Below are 24225 nucleotides of genomic sequence, written 5' to 3'. Positions count from 1 at the left end.
TGCGTGTCAGGGGTTCGACCCTCAGACCACCAATTGAGTCATCGCAAGTCATCGAATTAATTATAGTAATTGCTAAATGCTCAGCCTTAGCAGTGTCATCGGTATGCACCATTTGCCGCGCTGTTAAGTGATATACAGGAAAAGGCGCCCAGCCAACACTGGTCATCATTAATTCTCTGCTATAACTATTTATTGCTCCTGCAAAGATATATTTATGGCGCTAATTCTGGATGTATTAAAACATCAAAGAACCAACTACAGTATTACTTATTACACTCCCATATGGTCTACCACACTGTACTAACACACAGAGCTTAAATACTAATTATAGTATTTAAGTTCTTTTAGTATTTAAGTAACTTGATACTTCATGTCATAAAAATATCCTACAGATAATTTCATAAACCTCTCAGGAATTTCAAATGTTACTTTGTATCTTAAACTACAAATATACTAAACTATCAATCACTCATCTACTCTACACTTCTCTAGTATATATGACAAATTCGTCTAAATCCTACTCATAGTAAAGAAGCGAGTCCCACTCATTTCGATTAAGCGATAGTTGTCAAACCTCTGAAGCGGTTAAAAAACTGGTGAGAATTGATGGCCACTAAACTGGGTTTTAACTGGTATTGCAAAGTATGCCTTCATTCAGTTGATTGTCTATTCACATGTGCTACAGCCAAATTACACTGCAGTGACAAAACGTCGGTAAACAATGGTTGGGTCGGGTGAATAGCATCATTGCATCCTCTTGTACTCGTAACTGCGTTGTGTTCACAAAAATGTGTCTTCACGACAGAGTGGTCACTATCTCTTACGTGATGTTGCTAGACTGCATTGTGGCCTAGATGTAGTCAGTATCATCACTATTGAATTGCAAGACAAGATACGATCCGTGTATAACTATGCATTTTCTTACTTTTCCCCCGCACGGGGAGTTGTCATGAATTAGTATGGTTCTGGTACGTGTGAATAGGTATTATATATGACATGAGCAGAACATATCTATCTAATACTTTTAAACGAGCAATTCTTGTATATTTATTTATATCAACGATCTCGGAAAAGGCTTCAATGATTTTCTTGAAATTTTGTATTCAGGGGGTTTTGAGGGCTAGGTTTAATTTTCAGAAAATGTCGTTTCAAAAGACATATACGGCCGAATTGAGAAATCTCTTCCTTTTTTGAAGTCGGTTAAAACACCGAGCAAAGCTAGGTCCAGGTACTCATACCTTATATCAATAAAACACAGTAGTAAATGCATACAAAGTGTAATGCAAATATATATAATCATACAAGAATAATATGTCTTTATTTGTTGTTTATAAAACAGTCTTATAATAAATAGAAGGCCATGTGGTTATTGCATCATTACCTATTTTCTAATTATGTAGAGCGCTCTAATGATCAACTGTTATTATAACAATAGGCCCATTATGGGTTAATCCAGCATGTTATCTTGACGTCAGCTAATAGGATGAGTATTTAATAGTCAATTATATCTACGTCGTGATAAGGCAGCAACTAATTGTAATACACATTTGGGAGTATAGTTAATAGAGAAATGGAATTTTATAGAATTGATTTTTGAAGGCTTTGCTTCACGTAAAATCTATTGAAGTCACGTTTTAGGAAACGGTTATGGGTTAATCCAGCATGTTATCTTGACGTCAGCTAATAGGATGAGTATTTAATAGTCAATGCTATCTATGTCGTGATAAGGCAGCAACTAATTGTAATACACATTTGGGAGTATAATTAATAGAGAAATGGAAATTTATAGAATTGATTTTTGAAGGCTTTGCTTCACGTAAAATCTATTGAAGTCACGTTTTAGGAAACGTGACTTCAATAGATTTTTCGTAGGATGCGATCAGAGATACATGAAAAATATTTTCATCTATCTCTGTTCGCCTCCTACAAACAACGACAAGGAAAAAATAAGCACAAAATACCCAATACAATAATTATTTATTTATGATATTCATTATATACATATAACAAATTTTCTATTTGTAATATCGCTTTGGCTTGGTATTTAGTTATTTTATCGGATTAGTTTTTATGGTAGTATCTATGTACATTAACACGTTATATAAAATAAAACATAATGCTACTCGTATTTCTGTTTAGTATGAAAATGAATATGATCAAATACATGTCTATTTCTATTACTACATGAAAAACGTTGTAAATTACTTTCCGTGAGAAGTTTCCCTTCATTTACACTGCAAATATTAACTCGGGCAACTTTACCTGTAATTTTTCCCACTTATATCGAAATTGAACAACAACTACTGTTTGAAAGCGCAAATATACTATCTAGTACTTGCTCAGGTGAACTCCTGGATATATGTATTTGTTCGTTACTTACAATAAATGATAACAATATCAGAACTATGTTTCAAATAAGGAAAAAAAACGTTCAATTTGATTTCATTTTAATATTTCCGAAATCACTTTGTTGAATTTTCCTATATACATCCAAAAACTCAAGCAAACGCTAAAGTAAATAAATAGATAAATCGTTGTATAATAAAATTATAAATTGCAATGTTTTCTTAACGAGTGTAATTGAAAATATGTGAAGGGACATATCAATTAGCAGTGGCAAAGTGTAATTGTAGGTACCCGGAAAACTCCACAGAGTTCAGCTAATTGTTAGTTCAGAGGTGCAGAGTGATGCCAACATAATATCACAAATAAGATAGTGTTCTTGAAACTGAATGAAGATATATATCAGCCCGTAGAGACTCATTTAAAATGTTAATAAATAATTGTACGTTGTGTTATTCTCAGGGGAGACTTATGTGACTAATTCTCTGCACGTAACTGTGATATGTGATAGACATTATTTCAGCTTTTACATTTTTTAATACTAATTTTAACTACCTCATTTTTAACTGATTCTATTTTTGAGTAAACGGGGTATAACAACACATCACGGAGATATTATAACTTAAAAATCGTCCGATGAAAAAGAGAAACCGTGAGATCCTGCCGCCCCTTTTCACCATCGGACATCTAGACGAACCGCGAATCAATATTTAGTTGATATTCCTCTTGGGCGGACTAAGCGTTTTAGCAACTCATTCCTGCTGCGAACCGCCAAAGAATGGAACACACTCCCGCCTTCGTTGTTCCCCGATACATATGACCTGGGATTGTTCAAGTCAAGGGTAAATAGGCTACTTCTAGGCTAGGGTGTTTTATCCAAGGCTGCATCTCACTTAACATCAGGTAACGTTGCTGCCAAACGCAAGCCTATAGTAAGATAAAAAAAAAGAAAAAAATATATCTAACTCGGCACTGTAGGTATCTTTTGGATATTGGTGTTGCTAATTTATATCGGATGAGGCCCGACCCAGAATAGTTACCTAAATTCATTACTTTTATTTCGGCCTGGCGGGAAACTGAACCAAAATCCTTCAGGACAATCATAGTCACCACTATACGACGAGGATCGTCCATAGAGAATTGAGATTTTCATTGCGGGGTGAGCTTATTTTTTTATTACTCCACTAGCCCGCTTTTAACCGTAGTGGAGTGCCTTATCTTCGTCGTAGAAAAGATCCATTACCAGAACATTAAATAGACGATGCTAAGCTGTACAACATGAGTAGAGAGTACTATCCCACATTTCCAGTACAAATAGGTTCCAATTAATTTCGCCTCGTGCGCTTTGTTTGAAGACGTTTCTTGCTCTTATCAATATGGGTCGCGGTAAGTTGTGGCAATGTTTTCTTTTAAAAACGACGCACCGTTTGTTTACTTAGGAACTATCGTCCTTTGAAAGATGAAATTTATTACAGAACATAAACAATGACAATGATTACGCAATGGTTTGAAATTCGACGTCTCAACACTGAAAAGGCTCAAATCTCAGGAACATACCTTTGCTTTTACTAATTAGAAATTAATTATTTGCGGAAAATGTTGTCAGGTAATCCACACACCTGAAGATTATTTTGACAACACTTTCAAAGGTATATGAAGTGTATCAAACCTCACTTAGACAATGTGGAACATGGCCCAAACCCCTCATTCTAATAGAAGACCTCAGCAGTTGAACATAAAAGGGTTGAAGTCCACGTAATGTAAACTTACAGCGTTCTAATATCTAAACGTTTGATCTTTCTGACAACCTTTATATAAAATTTATCAATGTTAAAATATACTCGTAGTTAGGAATAGGTATAGGTATTACAAGTTCCTTAATGAATAATTCTCATTGTTTGAATTTATCAATTGGTAAATAAGAATCTATACGCCCTTTAGGGCCTTTTTCCTCTCACGACGAATTGTGACCCGTACTTTTTTGGCTACGTATTACGAGTACCTATGGCTATGTTAGTACTTTTCTTGTCATATAAGCGACTCGCACTAGTGACGCACAAAGATTTCTTTCGTGCGGGTGAGGCACCGCATGGCAAGAATAAGGTCCTTACGATGTTCTATTTTTGTGAATTGTGTAGTTCAAAGGTTAGTTGGTTAGTTAGTGCTTTTGGATTAAATAAGAATATCCCGCTTAGGCGCATTGTGCATCATGCTGTTCAGGGATTACCCAAACATCTAACATTATAGGTATGTGTGTGCCATTTTATTTTAATAACTGAGCCCTAGACAATCATCTATCGTCATCTACATTGTACTATGAGTGCAGTTTATTTTACAACACTGTACACTTATAGACGTTATTGAAACACTGTTCTATTTCTATGCGTCAAAGTTATTGTAATATATTTCAAGGTAAGCCTAAGCCTAAGCCTAAGATCTATATTATTTAAACAATTGCTCATGTTTTTAATACTAATCGCTATTAGGAAATGAATACTTTTTGTAACATCCGCGTTAAATGTTTGAAAATATTCAGCCGCCTAGTTTAGATGGTTCACCCACGCTTGTTTTCAATTATTAATTTTATATTGTTTGAGAAGTCTAAATTTAAATTGGACTAACCTGGAACTGCAGGAAGGAATGCTCTTGATTTTCACTAATTTGCTAGATATTTTGTAACATTACATGTAGATATATATTTTTGCAGCGCGATAAGTGGGCAATCCCAAATCTGTGACACCTTTCATAGACTAAAGACTGATAATCATTTATCCGCGGCGGCTTTTGTATCATCTGCATAATATGTTTGATTTATTCTACTCTAATCCGTTCCTGCTAAAGTGCTAAATCATCAATTTTTAAAAATGACCTTCTCATAAATAAATGTTCAGCACCAATATATCCGCCAAAGATATGGTAATGTAATTATTGATGTCATTCCCAAAACGAAATTTCAAACATAAAATAACAAACTGAGAGAAAATAGCACTCATATTTGGAATCAAGGGTACATGAACTCTAAATCCTGGCGCCATCTATATACTTCTCATTACCACATCTAAAACGAATAGAAAAACTGCGTAGAGGTGTTAAAATGTCGATAAACATACCAGTCACCTTGGGTAAGGTCAATAGCAGTGGTAATGAGTTTGCATCCATATAATTATTGTGTACCTATACTTCTATGTTCGGTCCAAGAGATTAGATAACCCGTTCATGCGCGATAGGACAAACATCGATTTATAATGCAAATTCGTATCTGTTATAGATACAGATATAATTGATATATTACAGAAGATATAATATAAGCAGTGATAGTTCAAGGGTGTGAATGTCATTGCCACATTCCCGAAGCCTATATTAAAATCCGAAGAAAGAGTTTCCAAATTTTTGTAAATTAAGAATCAATTATTTAACAGACGAATAAAGGACGAGTATCTGTACCTTATAGTTTTCTATACTATTCTCAAAGATTTACCATAAATTAAGTTTATTATAATTATAAGATACATGAACATGACAGTCGGCTAGTAAGGCCAGTTAATACGAATAGTATCTATGTCATACTCGTAATATAACGATGACGTAAAGTACGATGGTCAAATATAATCAGTGTTATTTTAAATATATTTTTATCACGATTATAACGGAGAGGTTTGGTTCTCGTTATATGATGCACTCTGATGTCGTTTTCTATCCTATCAAGTAAGTTGGAGCGCACTATGTGGTTGACAAACGTAGGTTATAAAATCTGGTCAAGTGTAAGTGTAAGTCAGGATTCCGTGTAACTCGCAAGTATTTGTGTGTCGTAATTACAAAAATAACTCATATTCTGTCATTAACATCGGCGAGCCCGATTCGTGCTTAGCTGGTTTTTAACGTTTTGCTTTCGAGTGTTAGGCACTATACTAATCGCATTCGACGCTTATAGCCTTTTTCTGTAGAACAAATAGAAAAAAACCTTTGTCATATGGGAAATTCCTTAACTTTTTACCTCATGTTTTGTTTTTATTATTTTAAAGGATGCGCACTATTATAACACATTTTCTATTAGATTACATCTGGGTCAGTATAACAGTTGAATAAATACAGCATTTGGAAGATAGAACGGACGTAAAAACAGCGTAGGTCTAGGACTAAAGGTACGCTTCAGTAGAGAACTTTCAAACCGAATCCGACTCTGTTGCAATACCTACTTATTCCTGGTAGGTTTCTTTTTAATTCATAGATTTTCAATGCTTATGCGTTGATTCCAATTATTTACTTCGTAACAATAAACAGGTGTTTATTTAATATCAGAAAATGAGGTGTAAGGTGTAAGCTTTTTGTAAGAAACTCACACGGCAAAGCTCTGCATATACATAGATATAAGAAAGTTGCGTTATCGAATCCCTAGTGATGTGCCGTATCAATCTGGCCTAGGAAAGATCCGTCTTCTCTGTTCTTTTGAATATCGTAGAAGATGACTAAAGGATCAAACTGTTGCAAGAAGACACGTCATATTCCTTGTTTAAGAGGAGGTCCGCATCCAGCGGTAGACTTCTAAGAGATGATGGATGAATGCAATTAGTGACACGATGTATATATACCGATGTATATATGAATAAGGTTAGCGCAGACAGCTACGCAGCTTATTCGAATGGCGGAAAGATAACATCAAAGGCGGTCATTATAGTGATAAATGACAATTGTCTTGTCCTTTAAGGACAATATATGCCATCAAGCCTCGTGCAATATTACTTCTCGCCTGCATTATAGTCATTAAGAGCCATTGTCAATGGCTGTATTGATATTTGAATTGAATGCTTCAATAGCCACCGCAGTTATCGCGCCGATCGATCGATAACTATTATAGCAAGAGTGAAAATGATTGCAGCCCGCACTGGAGCGCCGTAGAGCAATCACGAGTTATCTTACTCTGCTGATAAAATAATTGAAATTTCAAAGGTGATTCAATTAAGAGAGTACCACCATTATACCTATTTTATTTATAGAGCAGTAGTCCGCATCTATTCTTCTGAACCCCGTCCGCTCCCCCGAGAGGCAGCTGTCCACCTAAAGGGTGACAACTTAATTAAGGTTCATTATAAAATACCACTTATTTCCATAACAACGATATTAACACGGTTAGTAGACCCCTCGCCAATTAATGGATTAATAGAAACAATAAAAGCCTTTAAAACCCGTTACGAAAAGTGAAATAAATACCAATAATAAGGATGACTACTTGTATTTATAGCAACAATGCACGTACTGGTGGTAATTCTAGGAAAGGCATATGTAATTTGGGGTTGACTAAAGATATTCGTGGATGCAGTCCATTTTAAGCACCTGTCAGGTACATTGCACGTTCGCTCGCTAATACAAGTCACAATATAAAATGTACTAAATATTCTAAAGAATACCTTAGTTTACTCATCACCTCAAACTGCGGTTGCACGAAAATAGAAGTTGGCGGAACAGATCAACAATAAGCAACAAATATGACAATGTTTAATCACTAAACAGCCAATAGGTAAGCGAACCATAAATAGTAATTGAGCGAGCAAATATTTGTTTGTTGGTGACATGCGTCATCGGTTCTAGTCGGAAGTGTACCTTGTTCCTCGTGGTTCCACTTGATCCGCGGCCGCCCACAGCCGCCCCCGCGAAGCCCAACCACAAGGATTGTTCGACGACATTACACGTCGCCAGTGATTGACACCGCATTAATTTCACCGATCTCACAGACTTTACTTGATTACGCTTACTTCACAGTAAAAGTAGACTTTATCGATTAGAACGGAAATGCTACTAATTAGTTGATTCTATAATGTTATGATGATTTTGATATCAATTGGAATAGCTTTCAGTGTCTTTCAGAATAAAACTAAACTTGTGTTTTTACGAAGACGTCCGTAGGTAGGTAGTGGTCGACTATTTACAATATTTAATTTAAACAATTTAATATTTTAAAAAATTGAAGTCTATTAATTTTTAAATTAAATAAAAAAAATAATAACAGTTTTATACGAGCCGTACACGTAACCGTAGAACCGTGGGTACTAGTTAACGGTACACCATAAAATTACCTTAATTAGTACCTTGAAACGAAGCTTACACCTACCAACTGCTCCTAGAATCCAGGGTCTAGACAATGATAATATCTCCAAAGACACATTGACAAAACACATTTATAATAATCTCTTGTTATTGTTCTGAGATAAGAATACCTTTGATCTTTATCTACCTTTGGTCTATTATTCTAAAATACTGTTAACGTAAGGGCTTCATTGAATTTGTGATTAAAGCTAAATCTACGTATACATTCTGCTAGAGTTCCCGAGAAGCGGTTGTTATGGCTAGATTACATCTGTTTCTCAAATAGTCGCGTACTGTGAATCTATTTGAATCAACCTTCCAAATATTGCGGTAATATGACCCGTCCTTACATTATTTAAAAGGAAAGGAGAGAATGAATGACCCAGAAACAAATACAGGCAACATGAAAGGAATGTTTATATTATGTAGTCCTTTTGTAACTTAGGCGAGTGTCTTTGTTTTATCTATTTCGTATATTCTTTTGTTTCTGTCTTCATTTTCTTTCTGTACCTATATCTGCCAATTTTGTCAGCTGTCAGAGTTAGCTGGCATATTTTTATCCCAAAAATTCCTGTATCAAATCCTCTATAGGGACATATTATTATGCCCGCTCCACATTCTCGCGAGAATCTCGCGGAAATGCGAGGAAAGCACGAGAAACGAATGTGGAGCCTATACGATTTTCTCGCGTTCTCGCGAGATTCTCGCAAGATTCTCGCGAGAATGTAGAGCGAGCTTTAGAAATATATTCAAATTATTTTATTACAGTAATATATTAATAAATTATTTTGTGTTATTTTCATGATGTGTTATTTTTATAATAATAGTAATTTCTCATTTAGTCACTGGCTGGTACCATTGTAGATATGAGTTAAAATAAAAAAGAAAAAGAACATTGTTGACGTTTGAGTTGTATTTTGCGCGGGAATAAAAAAGTGGTGAATTAGTTGAAGAAATAATTGTATTCTTTCAATATTAAATGGTAGATAAAATACAACAATCCATTGGTATGTACGAACTGAACAATAACAATTATGTATGTATACGAGTAGGTATAATTCGAAGCTATTACAAATTATTTCCACTTAAACAAATTGTCGACCAATCATTCATCGGCGCGCCGTTTATAAATAAACCTATGATTACAGTAATGGTTTATACAATACTTAACTAATAAAGTTTGCCCCGCAGTAATTATTCATAAGAAACGGATGTTAATGGCAGCTTTGATCTGTAACACATTAATATGTATGAGAATACTAACTTTTGTACACGGCTTCACCGATAATCTTATATCTTAATTTTTTATGTCCACGCGTACAAAAAATTTTCATTTACATATTATAATAACATGTTTTTCTACTCATACCGTTAATTCTCGCATTGATAATTATACAGGGTGCCCCGTAAGTATCACGACAAACTTGAGGATAACATAGGTTAGGGTCTGACCTCTCAGAGAAAAAAAAAATACCTTATTAAAAGTTTCACCGTCTTTGAACTACTGATTGTTTTATATTTTTTGAAAAATCAACTCTCTTCGTCTTCTTTCGGGAACTGCGCGTACAAATTTGATGATGCAGTGTTATTTTTTTCTGTTAAATACTATCGGATAGTTGGTCTACCATATTAAAATGTAAATTGGTGAAAAGTAAAGGAACCATGAAAAGAATAGGGCTATTTTTAGATTTTAATTTTTTTACCATCTTTCCCTCAACTTTGACTATTCGCGGTGAAAAAGAAATGTATTGAACTATGTCTAATTAATAGAAATTTAAAAAGGTACCATACTTAATATTTAAACCAACTAAAACGTAATGATCGAGATTTTATTTAAATTACGCTTGCTACCAAACTTGCTGCTTAGCAAACTATATACTTATGTAGAATACAATACAATTTTACAATAAGTACATATAGGATATCTGTTTATAAGGATGACTTACATATGAGGCGACCATCTTAATCCTCAGGAGTAACCCATATGATTAGCTTCAGATAGGATTCCAGTTCTATATGGAGTTGGTTACTATAGTCCAAGGTTGGCCACTGGCCATGGAAATCTGAAACCGAGTCTAAATAAGAGGGTAGACCTTCTTCAAGTTGATCGCAGCTACAATGCTGATGGTTAATTGGAACATTCCATTTTGGTCAATGAGCAGTGGCAGAAAGAAGTTGAAACGCGACCTCTGAATTGAGAAGTCCGAGGTTCAAATCCCCGGCGCGCACCGCTAATATTTTTTTTGTTATGTTGCCCTTTAGTTTACAAATTATATCATTTGATATTGCGGTGAATGAAAATATCGTGACTGACCTGTTCTAGTATTAAAAATAAATTTCAAAGGTACACGAACTCTACCAATGCTTGACTCCCCAGCTGTGGGACAGTAATGGATTGATGTGATGATGATAATATCTCTGGCTTGTATATCTTTCAAAACAAACAACACAGCAATAAGAATTCTTCCAACTTTACATGATTTTTTTCTCCAATTGTTTTTAATCCAAATATTTTCAATACACAAACATACAACATTTACCGATTGCATAAATATTTGTGCTGCAGGTATACAGAGATAACGTAATCGAAAAATACAGCAGAGACGTAGAAATACTGCAGATGCATATTAAATTAACACGTTATTTGCACTTGCATGTAGAAATGTTTTACGCATACATTTTTATTCAAATGATTTTGCCACTTTTTATTTCTGCACTTCATTCGCCGCCGAGCAGAATTTTCATCGTAACTTTAGTTCTGTTAGCACTTAGTGTCTGTCAAATCATATACATAACTTTGAGTTATAAATGAACTTAATGGACTTAATTTTGCGAGGCAAACGAATAGTTTATCAAGCAAATATTAGTACAAGTCCATTAGGATAATAATTCATATTGAGTGGCATTAATTCCTTAACCTACGATATATAAATAGTGAAATAACTCAATAATTTGCAACTCAACATATTTCTAGCTTATTCATTAACTCTTGTGTCAATAACAATTGTCATTAACAATTGTGTCTTCTAAGAATTTCCTATATGATAGTTTCTAGACAAACCCAATGTTTGCAATACTTGTTTTATCTTTACAGACGTGTTTAATAGACATCTTTAGTTTCCCAGAATCATGATAAAGCAGGGAATATACTTGCAATATTAGAATCTTGTTGATAAATCTTATCTGTATCATACGCAACATAATATCATTTTACTTAATCATGTTCATGACATACACTTGATGTATCTAGAATTAATACCACCGTCTCTTCTCAATCGCACCTCCTGTAAATCTCGTAGGCCATAAGAACGGAAAGAAAGGTAAAATGGAAAAGATCATAGGGAGACACATTATGAAATTTTCCATCCTCTGTAACACACGAAAAACATAGCGCGAAGAATACGACTAAACATCCTTTAAGAAAGGTCTAAGCCCATTCCTACGCCCTGGTCTATGCCCGATGCCCGATCATCTTCCAATACTAATACCAGTATTATGAAATACTGTTACGTAAAATCAATTAGAGAATTTATCGAAACATTTCTTTAATACGAAAAAGCTATCGTAGTATAGTAAAGATATGTCAATTACCTGGATACGACTATTAATATGCCCTGAGTCACATACTTATAAAAAATACAAATTTGAATAATATATATACGAAATTAAAAATCCTTTTCATTTTGTTGACAGAGACTTATCAGAGAGTGGTTATCATGTTCCTACTTCTGGTTACTTACTGAAATATTTTAAAGTCCTTTACCTGAGGTATAAATATTAAATTGTATAATAAAATAAATTATGTGTTACATCGGTGTGCACATTTTAGTCTTACGCTAACACACTCTGAGTCGTTTTACTAAACTCCCTGAAAGGAGTATCACTTCATAAAAACTACCCTGTTCTATTGATGGTAGAGTCGTAGAACCCACATTGTTAATTTCCATTATTCTGTTACTCATGTATGACGTTCGTACTTCGTACGTAGGAGTTTCAGACTTTTCAGGATACGTCAGTCATGTAGTCATAATCATATTTAGGTTCTTACAAGTGTTCGCGATTAATCGATTGTACCTACAATCTACATTAAATTCTCTACTCAGACTACAACACTTAAGGTATAAAACAAATGATTTAATACCTCTTACATACTTGCAATTTATATAACCATGATATTTAAGAACTAATATAGCATGGAAAATAATTATGAGAAATATAAGAAATAAAACATATGCCGTTATAATTCGTTTTTAAAAACGTGTTTCCTTGCGGCGAACAAAATATTATATCATCGTTAGTACAATAATCGCAATTGTTAGCAATATATTCAAATTATTTTATTAAAGTATTATTTTAATTAATTAATCTGTGCTATATTCATGATGTGTTATTTTTATAATAATAAGTGCCCATTTATATAGTCATTGGCTGTATGGGTTATACGATCGTGTGCATAAGCATAAAACAAGAAAGAGAACGCGCTTGGCGCGAGACTTGTATTTTATGCGGGAATAGATAATAAAAGTTGTAAATTGGATCAAGAAAATAGTTTGTGTTATTACAAGATATGAATGAAGTCTAAAATGTTATAATATGTTTTGTTACAGGTTTCAGCAGCTAAGTTCCCGGTCGTGATCAAAATAGGTCACGCGCATAGCGGCGTGGCCAAGGTGAAAGTGGACTCCTTGGCGGACTTCCAGGTATAACCATTCTTAAACCGATTTGGAAATAAAAATGTTTTTCCTGCTCACTTTGCAACAGAGTCACGAAAATTCTTTATGTTTGTGATTCACCACAATTGCCTTACATGGCTTGGCACATGTGAAAAGTATTCAAATTGAGACTATTAGAGTCAAGTGGCTGAGTAATCTTTTATGATGAATGTTATAAAAATACATTTTATTTTTACAACAAATAATGGGACTCAATAAAAATTTAATACATGCCCGCGTGCTTTATATCATAATAGTTTGTTAATTATTTATTTAAATTAACTATTGGATTATTGTTTGTATTCATTTTTTTTTTAATTTTGATCACACTAAAAACTATACTTTACATGACTATAATCAAATTCGGATCATTGATATGTCATTTTGTAGGATTTTGCTTTTACTATGCAACGTAACGAAACAAGTATCATATTTATAAGTATCATAAGTATATAAAATTAAAAGAATAGTTTCACTTTGAAAAAGCTGTATGTAGACAAAGGTATGTCTCTTTAGATGGGTACCTAAATTGTAGTGTGATTATGAGTAAACGTTAACAGCGCTTAAATATGAAAACATTTTACTGTATCATTTTCCATGTAATACGTAATATCTATGGTCTCTAGAGGTTTTTATTTCTAACGTTTTTTTTTGTAAGTATTTTGTAAGCCGGATTTGTCATTTTCCCCGTTGAGTATTACTTACTGAAAAGCTTTTCGCAACGTAACATGCTTTTTGTTATATTGCACACGAGAAGTAAATATAATATTTTCAGCCCTTTTGAAATATGCTACAATTTCAATTTATTCGCGCAGTTAGTTCGCCATTTTAATGGGACGAAAGCTATTATTTTTTATTGCAATACGATGACTAGCTAACATGATTTCTAGCTAAAGCAGTAAATTTCGATTCGCAGTCCTATTAATGAATCACGCGACATTTCATAGTTTTATATGTATTTATTTTTATGGTATACACAAATTGCATTGATAACTTTGTGTATATTCATTGTATGTTTGAATGGTACTCATAAATTAGATGCTTATTAATTTGGAAAGCACCACCAGCTCATCTATTTGTAAAATGAAACAGTTTTTGCGATTCGGTGGCTGCCATCTTAATTCTCTCAGCATTGGGTTTAGATAAAACTCCTGGCCCTATTATGGTTATATATGAAGATGTTTATAAATGTCCAATTGTCCATGTCCATAAAGGGCAGGGACCGCTTACTATCAGATGGACGGCATGATCGTTATAAAAGGAAAGAAAACATTTTATGATGAAGACAAAAATTGATGTACCGTGGATAGTGGACAGTGACTTTGCTGCCTAACTTGTTAAGTCTGAGAGGTAGTATAGCACGCTTTAAAATATATAAAACTTTCTGTTTTAGGACATCGCTGGAGTGGTAGCTATGCTGGGCACCTACTGTACTGTCGAGCCCTACATTGATGCCAAATATGACATACATATTCAAAAAATTGGCAACAACTACAAAGCTTTCATGTGAGTAAAGTAATATACATATATAATACTTTTTACATACTATTACCAGGTGCTTAGGTGTTGTCTCTTTTATATTGCATCAATGGAAACATCACATAGATACAGTTTTGGAAAATATTAAGTGCCTGTCCCTAAACTTCATCGAATTGTAAGTGCCAAAACGCGAAATATAGACACATTTATGTAGGCGTTTTATTAACATCACTATCCTACAAATTAGTTTTTTAAATAGCCTTATTAACATTATATTAATTATTAGTAAAGTAATTTCCTGTTATATTTTCTATCAGTTATGTTGCTCACGTAAAAGAAATTTGTACATTTTTATGTTTCAGGCGCAAGTCCATTTCTGGAAACTGGAAGACCAACCAAGGATCTGCTATGCTCGAGGCAATCGGCATGAATGACAGATATAAAATGTGGATTGATGAGGTAATGTAATTCAATTGACGAAGAAAGAAATCCTTCATTTCTAATTAAAATCAGATATGAGATTCAAATGAAAATACAAGTAAAGCTAGAGCAGAGATTCTCAATAGTAATTTTCCTATCCTACTAATCGTCTGAATCTGAAATAAAGCGATGAAAAGGTCAATAGCACAAATCTGCTATCACCCCTTAACAGCTTCCACTTTCAATTTTTTTCATTTTTTTCTGAACCCTTCACCGTAGTATATAGGCCCCCAGCGCCAACAGCGCCCCCCTGTTTATACGCCCAATTTTAAAAACACTAATGATACGCCCAGTTTTAGAAACACTAATTTTGAGCATGTTTAGATGTTCTTCATTTTATATTCTTACAGGTGAGCGAAATCTTCGGAGGGTTAGAAGTGTGCGCACTGGAGCTGGTTGTTGGCAAGGACGGTCGCGAGCACATCATCGAATTGAACGACTCCGCCACCTCGTTTATGGGAGATTCGCAGGAGGAAGACCGCCGTCATCTCGCCGAACTTGTTCTGCAGCGCATGCAGGTATGATTTCCATCCTGTCCTTAGAAGCTATTGCTTACTAGACTAGAAATACTTGACTAGAAATAGGCCACCCCTAGATACCCTACGAGGGTTATGTTAGGTAGGTTTGGTTTTGAAGGTTTTGCCATATATAACACTTTGTAGTAGCTGTTGGCAATGCCATTAAAAAATAACTGTCCAGAAAGCTTCGCTCACCCAAATCATGAAAAATTATCTTATGGACGGATGCACCTACATGAATGACTCTGGGGGGAACTTGGTATAGCTCTACATCGCATCTTAACTTCCATGCGTCATATGAAAATCGACGCATTTATGTCTATATGAGACGAGCGCCGTCTAGTGTGGTGGCGACACAGGCCGGTTACTAAAAAAATTGACAGACTCTGTTGAAATATTTGAACCTAAAATATTCCATTAGTCTAAAAGTAGTACTCTCTAGCACAAGATCATTTAAAGGACGAATTGAACGAGCGCCAACCCAATATAATTAGTTAATTATTGAACTGCCATTGCCACCTTCCAGCACAGAGTCCTCGTCGAAATGAATCTAACGACTTGAAACTCGGCGGCGTTACGTTATTTTATGACAGAGATCCTATGACCACCTTCCGGCACCATGTCGTAATATTATACATTATCACCAGATTTTACATATGCATGCAAAATTTCAGCTCATGCGGATAACGGAAGGTGGGTCAAATTTTACTTGCAAATTATGGCCTGGACATTGAGATACATACTTTGCAAGTTTTTTTTTGCAAATTAAATAGCTAATATGTTAGCTATATGTTATATACTTATAAAATTTATTGTGATAAAAACTAATCGGTTACGCCACAAATCAAAATAATTAGGAAAACTCTAGAACAACTCTTTAAGCATCTTTACTGCCGAAAGTAAAATCTACCAAAGTATTAAAAGCTTCCATAAAAGGAGCATAACGATCATTATGAAGCTTGTGTACTTGCAAAGTTTTTTATCGCCATTTTACCTTTGGGGTGGATGATAATTTTTATTGCTGCGACGTGACGTGGATTAAGTCAATTTGACATTGTGGTTGTTAAATAAGTACCTATACCCAATCATGTAGGGCAAATACCTATATTATTGGCAGCACTTACTTTACATACTTATTTGTAAATATGATAAAAGGGAGATGTTAATCATTAAAGTATTAGTACTAGGTACACTTGGATACTATTTACCAACATTATTAGATGCCGTAAACTATCAACTATAGCAGTGCTTTTAGAATTAAAGTACCTATATATATATAATACATTGTTCATGTCTTTACAAAACATTAATAGATCGCGGACTATAATCTAAGGGCCCCAGGAGACACGCTTCTTTTAGCATTGACAACTTAAATGATGTTTTTTTTTAACTTAGCTTTATTAATTTGTACATGCCTGCTTATGTGAGGGTTAACTCTTGCAACTGAATTTCAAACAAGTTGATCCCAACTGATGAAACTGAAAATTTTCACGTGTTTTCAACAACAATGCACGATTACCTTAAAGACGTCATTTACATTCCACGAGGATGTACCATTTATATTTATAAATAATACGATAATTTAATTCATATAATACGAGTATGATATAAATACAAATAGTAAGGTAATGGAAGGGTTTTGTGAGAAAGATTCAAAACGTTCTTTTTAAAATTTTGGCCATATTATAAGCAAAAAATGATATTCTATTATTATCAATAATTGTAACGCTGTTGGATTGCCGAATTAATGAATAAATAAATAAATAATAAATAAAAATATATACATATACCTACTAGTTGACCCGGCAAACGTTGTGTTTCCATATAAATAAAAAAATGTTAATGAACAACCCTTATCATTTAGGGGTATGAAAAATAGATAGTGGCCGATTCTCAGGCCTATTGAATATGCATATAAAATTTGGTGAAAATTGGATACACTACACTCAATATACACGTATGTATGTCATAGTAAACTGATGTTCCAGTAATCGGCCTACGTTACCCAAACTTACCGGCATTACCTAACATAGGTTAGCATTAAGCCCACCTACATCGGTTGTCAACCCAAATTTTATACAGGCTAAACCGCTTTAGGGTTAATACCTTGTCTTTCGGAGGATTACGGTAACTAATATTGTGAGACGAGAATTTTATATATAAGATAAATTAATGTCAATTCCAGTCGGTGTGTCGTCCGGGGATAACGAAGACGACATCGCGTAGCTCGGTGTCGGGCAGCGGCGCGGCGTCGCCCGAGGAGCCGGCGCGCGGGCCGCCGGGCGCGCCGGCCGCCGCGCCGCCGCCCGCGCCGCTGGCCGCCGCCGCCAGCATCGACCGCCCGCTGCCGCCCATCCCCGCGGAGCCCTCGCAGCCGCCGCCGCCGCCGCTCGCCCGCCGCGACTCTCAAGGTACGTTTATATAGATCCGATTCATAATTAGGTGTCCAAAATGTAAACAACAGTGTTGACCTACCAATAAAATACGTTTCAAAAAACAATAATAAAATCATAATCTAAATTAATTAAGATCAAATCACATTTTCTAATATTTATATTACCTCAATTTCGTTCCATAGGTATAGTAATAATAATAAAGACATATAGACAATAAAAATGTGATGATGGTAACACAATCGGGGTCCAAAATATTTTTGTGCCGTCATTTTTAAGTTTTATATGTAGGGAAAAGATGATTAGGACATTAAGGGGAACAGTAATTCAGTAATAATAAAATTAGTTATCATAGTCAGTCGGTCAAGTATATGGCATCGCAAAATTTAATAAAATTAGTTATCATAGTCAGTAAGTCTACTATATAGCAAAATAACCATAGCGAGGGCTAGGACAGTCTATTGATACAGACAGCGATCCGTGCACCGAGACGCATCCAAACCAAATGCGTACTGATCAAGTGCTTCAACCCTTTTTATAGGAAGAGCAGGTAAAGTAATCAGGTAGATGGGTCATAAGGCGATAAGGAATGTCGTCCGGTGCAGGTGCCGCCAGCATCTGGTATTACGTCATCCGCTTTCAACGCCTAGACCTGCCCCCGACACGGCCATTCTGACAATCGCACGTCCTCGTGCGTAGGTACAATCTTTATATGTCTGCAAGAGCAAATACGGTACATGAAGAAAAAGAAACCCATTTCAATAGCTCATCATAATCCACTGTATAACACTAGTAAATTAAACCATTCTCTTCTAGCATAGATGAGATCCTTACAACTTAATAATACTGGTCTATATCGTCATTTGCAAAAGCTAAGGAGACCCCTACAGCCACACAATGCTGGTCTAGATCGTCCTTCACAACAGCAAAGGAGACCCCTACAGCTACACAATGCTGGTCTAGATCGTCCTTCACAACAGCAAAGGAGACCCCTACAGCTACACAATGCTGGTCTAGATCGTCCTTCACAACAGCAAAGGAGACCCCTACAGCTCAACCAATGCTGGTCTAGATCGTCATTCACAACAGCAAATGAGACCCCTACAGCTCATCCAATGCTGGTCTAGATCGTCCCTCGCAAAAGCAAATGAGATTCTTACCCTTTCATCATATTACGACAAATCGACAGATAACGTTTCTTCAGAGTCATTAGACAGCGTTCGAGAACCAAGAAATAGGGTTTCATCTACCTATTTGAATTGTTACTATTCAATGTCTGAGAACTAGCTTACAAAGTCAATTTTAAGCTTCTCCGAGATAATGTATCTGAATTTCTAGCTAAACTAGGTATATTAACGTTGGAGACATCATTACTAGGCAAGTTAATTTTCGGAATATCATCCAATACGGATAAATCCTCTTTATCAGGATGAAATTATATTAAGGAACATGTGACGCTGCCGGAGAATTTGGATGCTTTTTAACAAAAATTGGTACTATGTTTGATGGAAAAAGAAAGGGGAGGGTTATTATTACTGATAACTAATCTTATCATTACCAAGTCAAGGACTTCAACACACAATGATCACCATCAAGTAACTATGACTTTAAACGGACCCTTGTACTTGAAAATTAGTCAGATTTCTTTCTTCATTTTTAATCAAAACTAGTTTATTTTAGCTTTACTTTTATCAAACCTTCAAATTCAAATCTTATTTATTCAAAATTGATTCATATACTTAGAATACTTATTGAAAGTCAACAAACTACCACCGCTTCGGAAGGGGTTTCGCTATGGAGAAGAAGCGGCGCAAGAAACTCCATACGTGTGCAAATTTGCATCTTTTTTAAAAAAGAAAATAATTTGTTGGAAAAAAATAGAAATGAAGGTACGGTGGTCCAAATTGTGGCGTTGTAGGGCACACAAGGACCACGTGCTCTTCGACCACTCACTTGCAGTAGGCATCTGTAAACATATTTAATTAAAATGTTAGAACACGGTCAATAATTGTTAAATATTCACTATGAACCCTATTTGGAGAAACGCAAAAGTTCACTGGACACCAACATTAGTCAGTTATACAGCTTCGGAGCAGAATAAGGAAAAAGCTAAAAACAGATCACTTTTTTTTCGAAATGTGTGAAGAAGACTGAGCTGAAAGGAAAGTATAGTTTTAGTCATCGTTGCTAGTTTCCTATAACGTCCACCTTCGCTAGAGGGTCGAGCAGACTTATACTCAAACGTAATCACCGACAAACCACTTTTGATGTCTCCAGCTAGTGCCATCTCTTAGCGTACTAAAACCAACTCCCTATTGGCCATCTGAGATATGGCCATCGTGACAAATCAAACGACCTCGTGTGCTGTTCCTGTAAGGCAGAAAAACCAAGCGAATATTAAAATTTCCGCTCGGCCAATCCTGATTAACTCGTATTAAGGTTATTCGCGACGTTAAAACTAAAAGTCTAATGATGAATAGTTTTATTTCAAATCGCATAGTCTCTCAACGCACAATACAACCGTACTCAAATTCGACCTCTTTTACATTACTACTACTTTTCTTATTACACAAAATTTTACACAAAATCGATCGGTCGCCTTATCTTTATAGGATTCCACATTTTCTACAACACCATTTAAACAAAAGAATTAGTCCTTTAATATTAAATTCAAACGCGTAAAATAAATTCCAACGATTTTTTTTATAAACTCAAAGAGCTTAGCTGACTAATACCTTCTACATAATTCCTTAGACCAAATTCATTCATTCGAGACACTTAAGCACTACATGTGATCGATGGATACGCATAGCCCAGTAACCTCCTGTTACTTTTCGTTGACGCAAAGCCACTCACATGAATACAGATAGTTTCCACTGAAACTAGACCTCCGCCATAGCTGCCTGCCCACCGCATACTACGGCTACACGACAACCTCTGGTAAGATTCGATCAACATGTTTACTCAAGTTCTCAAGTCATTATTGCAATTACTTTAAATTAATTTAGTCAGCTCAGCTCCAATCACCCCTTATTTGTATATAGAAAAAATGAGAGATCTCTGGAAGCTCATCAAGGACATTAAAACCCAAATTTTTAATGTTCTAACCTAAACCACCTTCACCTTGCTCAATACAACACTCCGTTAAATTCAAACGCGAGCGCCACTGAACTATACGGTATCGTATCTTCGCCGAACCCATATCACTAACACATCTATTGAGCCTTTACACACCAGTGTCTCCATTGAGCAACGTGTAGACCATTAAAATGCATCAATGCGACAACCTTCAGAAATTTTTCACAAGAAATAATGAATGTACCCGCAAATTCGTTTAGAGACCAAGTAAATTCTTTCTGGTGGTCAAATTCTTAAAAACCGTCAAGTACTTCAATTATATTTAAATAATAAAGTCACTTACCGAAAAGGCACTTACTAGCTCACCGCCTTGTTTTTACCAGAGTCAAAAAGTATCCTGCCTTATTTGGCCACCTTCCGGTACGTTCGCGGTCAACACAAGTCCAGTGTCGTTACAATACCACCAACAAGCAGCTATAGTAGTTTCTTATCCTGTGAACACTCAAAAATTAGGTGAACATTATGAAATTACAAGATAGAAATAAATTGAAACAATAGACCCCCAAAGTGATTATAAGTATCAAAATGGCAACGTGTCGCCCGTATGAAATAAACTGTCATACTACACTAGGGTCCACCCTAAATTGCACTGCTCCATGCGTTCAGTCCCGCCATAATCAACGCATCCAAAGGCTATCAAAGGCTTTACCGATGGCGTGGCTTCCTAAGGCTCCCCAAGAAAATGACCAAACGCATGTGCGCGCCATTGCCCCGAACTAATAAACGTCACCATTGGTCGCCACAATGACCATGTGGGCACGTAGGTCCATCCCACTTCTGATGTAGGGAAAAGATGATTAGGACATTAAGGGGAACAGTAATTCAGTAATAATAAAATTAGTTATCATAGTCAGTCGGTCAAGTATATGGCATCGCAAAATTTAATAAAATTAGTTATCATAGTCAGTAAGTCTACTACATAGCAAAATAACCATAGCGAGGGCTAGGACAGTCTATTGATACAGACAGCGATCCGTGCACCGCGACGCATCCAAACCAAATGCGTACTGATCAAGTGCTTCAACCCTTTTTATAGGAAGAGCAGGTAAAGTAATCAGGTAGATGGGTCATAAGGCGATAAGGAATGTCGTCCGGTGCAGGTGCCGCCAGCATCTGGTATTACGTCATCCGCTTTCAACGCCTAGACCTGCCCCCGACATATATTAGTTTTTTGTTGACTTTGTTATTTTTTGTTTCTTGTTATTTTGTTAGTGTTTAGAATACCTGTAATCGTATTTTGACAATGACATTTCTTTGTTTACATTTTGGACACCTAATTATAAATCAGACTATAGTTGTATAATCTTGACAGAATCATAGTGGTGTTTCTGTTTGATATATCGCTGCTTTGCAAGAATAACAGCACAATTCAAAAATATTTTTTCTGTTAAAAGTACAATTTAATCCAAAATATTTCCTATTTTAAGGTCTAACTGTACGGTGGTTACATATGCCTACAGTTACTCATACCTGTATTTTGCCTTATTTTAACTTCATTTATTAAGAAGATCTCGAAAAAAACAATGTTTAATATTAAACTGGCTCCCCTGGAAAATTACCCTTTTTGAGTTTGCCAATATTCTTGCAAAGCAACGATATTGCCGGCCAGAGATTAAAATAAAACCTAGACCACAGATACGTTTGTGCACCATACAAAAAAATATAGGTAGGTGACATCATTTCATATGTCCGTGATGTATCCGATGTCCGTGGTGTCGAAACACGAAGGGTTACAAACTTTTAGACACCAAAGACTCATCACAAACACTTATGGTGAATGCGACGCAATGCGGCCATGAATGCGTTGTAGGAACATTGAGCAACAAAGTGCTATAAAGATATGAAAAACTTGTTTATTAAAACATTTATCTATTTTCAACATTCGACGGTTCAACGGTCTTTTATGCCTACATAAGTAAATTTTCGTGGAAAAACGCACTTAGATTTAATTTGTTTAGCTTCACTATATCCTTCACCAGCCAGCCTGTATCTGAAATTAATCATTCATTCAAAATGCATTATCTTGTGTATTTTAATAGCATTAGCATCATATAAAATGGAAACTGTTTTTTAGGTAAAGAGGGATATAAGTATTACATGCTTCTGTCGATTGGGTTATTTACCCAAAACTCTTCTTCTTTTTTTTATAATGTAGGAGGAGCAGACGAGCATGTAGTCCACCTGACGGTAAATGGCAGCTGCCACCCATGGATATCTGTAATCAACCCCAGATAGGATTAGATATTCCTACCTGAGGTCGGCCACAGATGCGCCGCCACCCCTGAGGACTAAGCTGGAACGCCTCGGAAAAGTATGTCTCCCTTACCACATCCTTCAAATCGGAACACAGCTGCGTTTGACACTGCTGTTATGAGGCAGAAATAGGTGTGGCGGTGGTGCCGCTGGAGTCGAACCATAAAGGGTTCTACCATCTTCAAATATAGAAGGTTTATTGTTGGCTCCTCAGGAGTAGCGACGCATCTGTGGCCGACCTCAGGAAGGAATATCTTACCCTATCTGGTGTCGATTACAGATATCCATGGGCGCAAGTAGCCACTTTTTCACGTTCGTCTGCTACTCCTATATTTTAAAAAAATGTATATCTATGGACAGTAACGGGTTGATCATGAACTTGTCAACAGCTTCCCAATCGTCAACCGTGTCGTCGACGTCAGCGGCGCCGAGCGCGGGCAGCGCGGCGAGCGGCGCGGTCGCGGGCGCGGCGAGCGGCGCGCCGAGCGGCTCGGCGAGCGCGCGCGGCGGCTTCGCGCGGCAGGGCTCGCTCAGCGCCGCGCTCACCGAGGACGCGGAGGACACCATGAAGAACCTCCGCAAGACCTTCGCCGGCATCTTCGGCGATATGTAAACCGCTCGGATTGTGTAAATGTGTACCCAACTCACCATTAGTAGGGCGTCGACTTGGACTGATTGATCTAAAACTGATGATCACTTTTATGGTTTTTGGAATTTTACGTAAATCGAATAGTTATTTCTTTTTTTATTAGCTTGAAGAAATCGTAGAAGAGAAATGCGTAAGAAATAGCATTTTTACCGGCAACAATTCTTAGTAACTTAAATTAT

At 36.0% G+C, this 24225-nt stretch overlaps 1 protein-coding gene across 1 annotated transcript in view; it reads left to right on the top strand.

The window, feature by feature from the left end:
- Positions 1–24019, top strand: part of Syn (synapsin) — a 96193-nt gene extending 72174 nt beyond the window's left edge. The window contains exons 7-12 of the mRNA XM_073084210.1: positions 13032–13124; positions 14530–14642; positions 14978–15074; positions 15446–15613; positions 17799–18024; positions 23787–24019. Of these exons, the coding sequence (XP_072940311.1) occupies positions 13032–13124; positions 14530–14642; positions 14978–15074; positions 15446–15613; positions 17799–18024; positions 23787–24010 (921 nt within the window). The 3' untranslated portion in view covers positions 24011–24019. The remainder of the gene's footprint in view (positions 1–13031; positions 13125–14529; positions 14643–14977; positions 15075–15445; positions 15614–17798; positions 18025–23786) is intronic.
- The last annotated feature ends 206 nt before the right edge of the window (positions 24020–24225 follow it).

The sequence above is a fragment of the Epargyreus clarus genome, unplaced genomic scaffold (genome assembly GCF_041222505.1).
Source record: "Epargyreus clarus isolate Ecla_fem2 unplaced genomic scaffold, WU_Ecla_fem_2.2 ptg000021l, whole genome shotgun sequence".
Taxonomy (NCBI): Eukaryota; Metazoa; Arthropoda; class Insecta; order Lepidoptera; family Hesperiidae; genus Epargyreus; species Epargyreus clarus.
The sequence above is the reverse complement of the archived record's forward strand: the minus strand, read 5'-3'. Positions and strand labels throughout refer to the sequence as shown.